Source organism: Mytilus galloprovincialis, chromosome 13 (assembly GCF_965363235.1).
Source record: "Mytilus galloprovincialis chromosome 13, xbMytGall1.hap1.1, whole genome shotgun sequence".
NCBI lineage: Eukaryota > Metazoa > Mollusca > Bivalvia > Mytilida > Mytilidae > Mytilus > Mytilus galloprovincialis.
This window is the reverse complement of record NC_134850.1, coordinates 5982126-5988724: the sequence shown is the minus strand read 5'-3', so window position 1 is coordinate 5988724 and position 6599 is coordinate 5982126. Positions and strand designations below refer to the sequence as shown.

Here is a 6599-nt window from a genome sequence, read left to right as displayed (position 1 = left end):
TTTTTGATAAAATACATCTCCCTTAACCAATGCATTGCAGCATAGGGAGATGCCTTCCCCTGTCGGCCTCTTTGACATTACTTTTGGCAGACTTTTTCTATTCCATGTCATTTAAGTGTTTGCTCCCAATACAGTGTAAGGCAAGCGCTTTTAAGATCATGATTTGAAATAAGTAAAGCCAGGAACAAACTCGGCGGATACGATCAATTTCCGGCACAATTTCGATTTTTTTTAAATAAAAAAAAAAAAAAATTCTGAAACGCAAATAAAATTATTTTGGCGGCAAGTTTTTCAGTGGGTCGGGCGGCAATGCCAAACAAATGAAATTTTATTTTAGGCCCAATGTAAGTCACATAATAAAGTTCTTTATGCATCCCTTTAGAATTTATACTATGCAGTAAATGCCAAATTCACTAAATACTCATATACTATAAATTAACATAGAATTACATAAGTTATTTCACTTTTAGTGTCAATTAGTCATGCCTATTCCTCTGGTCTTTTTGTCCAATCATAATTTCACTTTAAACCAAATATCGATAAATAAATCTCTCAACGTCTACATCCTTGAATCTAACTGAACACTATTTGACCGGAGAAAGTGAAAGTTTATGTAAGTGTCTCTTTCCTGTCCTTCTTCGATTATTAGTTTTCTTAGGACTTAATGGGTCGTCTGATTCTTCACTTTCAGCCTCAACTTGACTGTTAGTCTCTGAAAATGAAAGGATGAATACATTATAATGTTAAAATAAACTTTTAACAAATAAAATATGTATATGGCTTTTACAAGTAAAGTGTACAGGTATAAGATAAGACATTTCTTTACCCCCCACCACCCATAATTTTCTTTTTCATTTCCAACAAGGAGATTAAAGATTGTCTAGAAACCTCATTTTTTCTAATTATGTTATTTTATTTTTCAGCTTGGTTTCATTAATAAGTGGTCAAGGTATATGATAAATTTGACAGAAGTCTATGTTATAACAAGATTCACTCTTTCAAATGCAAACAGAAAAAGAACTGACAATACAGTTATTGCAATGTTTGTCTTTGAGTTGCAACCCCATGATTGATTCATTTTCTCATTTATAACAAACATTATAGACAAATGACTAAACTTTTCTGCATCCAATGTTAATGAAAAGGAGTTAACAGAAAAACATGTATGTACAAACCATAATTAAAAACACCCCACCCGCCTTATATCCCTATTTTAACATACCTTGTGAAGATTTGTCCATGTCAAACATTTCTATATCACTTTCCTCGTCCGAACTGAAGGACAACTTGGGTTGAGGTTTTTGTCGTGCTCCCCGTCGTGGTGCTGGAGTTCTGTTTTCTTTAAACTCTTCATCACTGTCACTGTCGACTTGACGTCGTTTAGACTTCTTTAACCCTTTGGCTGAAAAACAAAACGTAAGCATTACTTAATATATCAAAGATCATAGACTATTTAAATATAAACAAAAAATTCCAACTTCCAGAAGTGTTGACAAATCATTACTTAGATAATTTCCTGTTTACCACACTCGTCTGTTTGAGAAGAAGCCTCAAAATGGGTCAATATCAGCAATAAAATTCTTTTTAATTTAAGACCAAATACAGTATAGTAATTTGATGAAAAAAAAAATGTTAAGTACAAAATGTTCAACTCCAACAAATTCAATACATATTTACGACACAGACGTAAAAATTCAGATAGTTTGTTTCAGATAACATTTTTCACTTGCACAGACCAACACAATTTTTTGAATATCTATACTGAATACTTTTTCAGGCCTATCACTACTCTTTTGCCCATCTGAAATCTGGTTTTGTACTGAAAAATATCCTTGTAAAAAAAATACACCTATTAAGGTTTCTATCAAAGGAAGTTTGGTTGTTTTAATTTTCATACAAAATAAATCAGATTTTTTTTACCACAATGTTGTATTTCTCAAACACTTTTTCACTGTATTACTTTAAATATGCCAACATTTAAAAATTTAACAATTAAACTAATATTCAATATTACTTTTGAAGACATATTAGTTAAATGGTACAAAGAAATTTGAGGTCAAAGACAAAACTGATAAACTATATACATACCACCTGAAATCAGGAATTTCTTTATAACATAAGCATAGAATACAAAGAAAAGAACCACTCCACTTAAAGTAAATGAAAATCCTACAAATTTTATAGCTGACTGCCAACAAATGTTTAGCCTAACTTTATATGAAAGGACTGTCGAATTAATGTAGTAAATAAAGGCTTTTCAATTGCTACTACAATGGAAAGCAGTGTAACATGCAAAATATTCCATTTTAATGTTGCTGTGTTACTCAAGAGTTTATGCTAATATATGAAATTAGGGGTTCAAAGTTTTAAAGTACTTGACAAATAAATGTAAATGTGTTCACAAGAAATAATTTTTTTCAGAAGGACTGGCTATAACTTTTGATTTATTAACTGAATTATCCGATTGTAAGAGCTATACCAAACAGGTCTTAAAATTAAAGCCTTCTTTTAACTCCCTTTCATCACTCTCAAAGTCTTTTTTTTGGGGGGGAAAGGTGGGGGGTCTATAGATCAGTCTCAATGAATTTCTTTTCAAAAGTCAAAAGTTAAAACTTTCACAAAATAATTAAACAACAAAGGAGGGAACAAAATATATGACAGCACACTAATAAAGAGTTCTGTGCAGAGGAAGAAGCAATGTATGATTAGTTTAAAGCAGTTAGTGCTAAGCCAATTATGTTATTTTTGCAATCTCAATGTGCTTACCCTTCTGGAATTTCATCTCTCGTACCATTTTTTAGGGCGTGATCTTTTCACTGAAAAAATTATATTCTCAAAGTTTCAGTAAAAATTTAGCTCAGCAATAAGGAATAGGTGCAGTTTTAAAAATTAATTTTCAGAAGATGAATTGTTTAATTTTGTTCTCTCAATGGTTTGTCTAAAATAAAATCTCAAAAATTTCACCAGTTGATTATTTATAGCCAAATAGTAAATATTTAAGATAGAATGAGAACTAAGTTATTTTTACTTTGTCTTGTTTTAATGCATTAATTGTAACTCTTTTAAAATAAAAATCAATCTATTTTATTTCAAATTTTTAGAAAAAAATGCAAATGAGTCTTGTACTATTTATAGAGCTGATGAAATTTTTGAAGGGTAATATTGAGAGTAAGCAAAAGCAACATGCAACATACAGTCAATTCTACTGCAACAGGGCCTAAAATAAAATATTGTTTGCTTCCCAATCCTGACCAACCCTGCAAAAATGGTGCTACTCATAAAATTTTATTGTCAAAACCAAGTCAAATATTATTTTATTCATTTTGGATTATCAGGCTTGCCACTCGTCCGATAATGTTCAAGCTTTTTGGAAAAATAAAATTATTTTCCTACGTACCTACCCACACCTGGCTTGGCAGGGTTGGGATTGGGGAAACAAACAATATATTTATTTAGGCCCAGACAAAGCCTCTATAGGATATATCTGTGTAGTCATATACAATCTGTGCAGATAACTTCTTCTGTCCAGTTAAGGAAATCAATTATTTGTTCTCAAAATGCTTATGTTGATACAATTATACCATACATTTTCATGACAACCCTTTGATTACAGAATGATAGATTAACAGAAGGATGAACTAGGATTAAGACTACAAGCACTAGGCTCTCGGCTATTAAACTCTATTCAGTACTCCAAATGCAACATTTGTGCTCCAAACCCTAAATCCAGTATTGTTATTGGTTGATTTCTGAGTTGTCCCTAAAATTTTAATGACCACAAAACAACACCACTTTAATAGTGGGGTTAAATATCTATATTTGACCACAGTACAGATTTAACCTATTAACAAAGGAAACCTGTTAGACATCCATGGTTTAGCTTTTTCTTTCAACAGTTGAAGGCAAATCATTAAATAAAAAAGAACCAATTAGAAACAACATTTCATGGAAAAGCATTGCAAATAATATCAGCATTACATTTATCATTTCGATGTTTGTCAGACAGAAAAGGATTCAAAATTTACAACACTTGCCAAAATGAGTCAACATATTTACACAAATAAATCTGAATGGTAATGCTTTTTTTTTACAGTAAAATACTTTTCCATGTTATAACCTGAACAATATAACATTATAATATAACAATTACCTGGCGTTTTTCCCGTTTTTCCTCCTTTCTTTTTAAGTTTGTGTGTATCAGCGGCCTGATCTGAAGCCTGACTGGCTTTATGTGCTATCTCTTCCTCCTCTAAACCTTTCTGGTGACACAGCTCTATCCTCTGCTCAAGCTCATCCAGTAAAGCCTATAAAATAGTCAAATTCAAAAGGTAAATAGAAATATTCCAATAACATGTGTTTAACAAGAATGTGTCCATAGTACACAGATGCCCCATTCTCTATCATTTTCTATGTTCAGTGGACTGTGACATTGGGGTCGAAAATCTAAATTGGCATTAAAATTAGAAAGATCATATCATAGGGCACATGTGTACTAAGTTTTTTAAAGTTGATTGGACTTCAGCTTTTTAAAAAACTACCTTGACCAAAAAACTTTGACCATAAGCGGGACAAACGGATGAACAGACGAACGAACGAATGGAGGCACAGACCAGAAAACATAATGCCCATTTACTATCGGACTTCAGCTTCATCAAAAACTACCTTGACCAAAAACTTTAACCTGAAGCAGGACGAATGGACGCAGACCAGAAAACACAATGCCCCTTTACTATCGTAGATGGGGCATAAAAATTAGACTACAAATTTAAAGGATTCTAACTATAAATCATTTAATGTTGATTTTAATAAGCCATGTATTGAATTTTTAAGACTTTTTTATATCCAAACTCACAGTGGTCTATATTTTCGATTATTTTACTTGATTAATTTTTCACACAAGAAAAAAACTGTTTGACTGTTTGACATACTGTAGATTCATTTATTTTCGTGGATTACGAAAAACTTGCATGTTCTTGGATAATTAATTTCATGGTTTTGCCAAAGTCTGCATATAAGCCTATAGAAAATATATTATTCGTTGAACAATATTGTGGTTCACCTGTACCCACGAAAATTGGTATCCAACGAATAATAATGAATCCACAGTATTAGATATGATTTATTTTCACTTTGATATTATACTGTTAGTTGGTTTCAATACATAAATCAAATATATGAATGAATGAACAATTAAGTCTATAAAGCTCTATTTAGAAACCCATCAGTTAATAGCCCCTGCATGATGCTACAAATACCTTCATTTCTGGTTTAGCAAAACTCTTTGATTTGGACATAATTGTACAGAACATTCCATAAACATCATCATCAGCCAACTTGTCCCCAAAGCAGGTGAAATTCTCCTGTAGTTTACGTAGCCCTTTGATGCTGTAGGACAGCATGGATAAGCAGAATGATAGATCTCTCCATTGACGGTCAGTTCTAAAATGAAACATTAAAATAAACAATAAAATCTTATATACTATAGGCTAGCATGGATAAACAGACCAATAGATCTCTCCACTGACGGTCAGTTCTAAAAGGAAACAATAAAATAAACAATAAAATCTTAGATACTAATAAATTAACAAGAATGTGCGATTTTCATTCGTCAAATAAGACAGAATAAATAAACACTCACAGTTAGTTCTGAAAATTAGCTTTATTGTTTTTGTTTGTTTCAATCAAATTTTAAATTCTTATAAACAGGAATGTGTGTATTTTTTAGATTTGGAAATGTCATGTGATCAATAAAAGGACTAGAAATAGAACGTACAAAAATCATGACATAACTTCATTGGCAAATAAATCATATTATACTTCAGTGTAATATCGGACTTGAATCAAAGGGTATAACAAAGAGTAAACTTTTAAAATATAAAGACAAATAACTTGTTATATTTTTTGGCTCATTATTATGTTTGATACTTTGTAAACATAGATGATTCAGATTGTGCTTGTAATAAAGATCGTTTGATGTCTGGATCAAAGATTCAAACAATCAAAAGAAGTAGAACAAGAATGTGTCCATAGTACACAGATGCCCCATATGCACTATCATTTTCTATGTTCACGGGACCATGAAAATGGTGTAAAAACTCTAATTTGGCATTAAAATTAGAAAGATCATATCATAAGGAACATGTGTACTCAGTTTCAAGTTGATAGGACTTCAACTTCATCAATAACTAACTCGACCAAAAACTTTAACCTGAAACTGGACAGACGGACGGACGAATGGACACAGACAAAAAAACATAATGCCCATAAATGGGGCATAAAAAATGTATAAATGAAAACTTACGTTGTAGCTCTGAATCTGTGACATAATTTCTCCACTAAACTCTCACACTGTTTATCTTTCTGTATAAAGGAGAACAAGTACCTGAAAAAAATTAATTTGTTAATGACTCAATTCAGATTTCTCCAATTACTATTTCCACTAATACCACTATTAAATGCACTATATTGATTATGAAACACCATTATTAAGTCTCATTATTTTCAGAATTTAAACTTATTTTCCATCAAGTAGAAATGGCAAAATGCATATTTTCCTAATGCAGACCCCAAAATCAGTATGATAAAAAAAAACATATGTT

The 6599-nt window shown here is 31.4% G+C and overlaps 1 protein-coding gene across 1 annotated transcript in view; it reads right to left on the bottom strand.

Annotated features, from left to right (window-relative positions):
* Positions 1–347: 347 nt before the first annotated feature.
* Positions 348–6599, bottom strand: part of LOC143057373 (condensin complex subunit 1-like) — a 35038-nt gene continuing 28786 nt past the window's right edge. Inside the window, exons 30-34 of the mRNA XM_076230677.1 lie at positions 6302–6382; positions 5256–5439; positions 4151–4304; positions 1223–1402; positions 348–712 (exon numbers count right to left, since the gene is read on the bottom strand). Of these exons, the coding sequence (XP_076086792.1) occupies positions 585–712; positions 1223–1402; positions 4151–4304; positions 5256–5439; positions 6302–6382 (727 nt within the window). The 3' untranslated portion in view covers positions 348–584. The remainder of the gene's footprint in view (positions 713–1222; positions 1403–4150; positions 4305–5255; positions 5440–6301; positions 6383–6599) is intronic.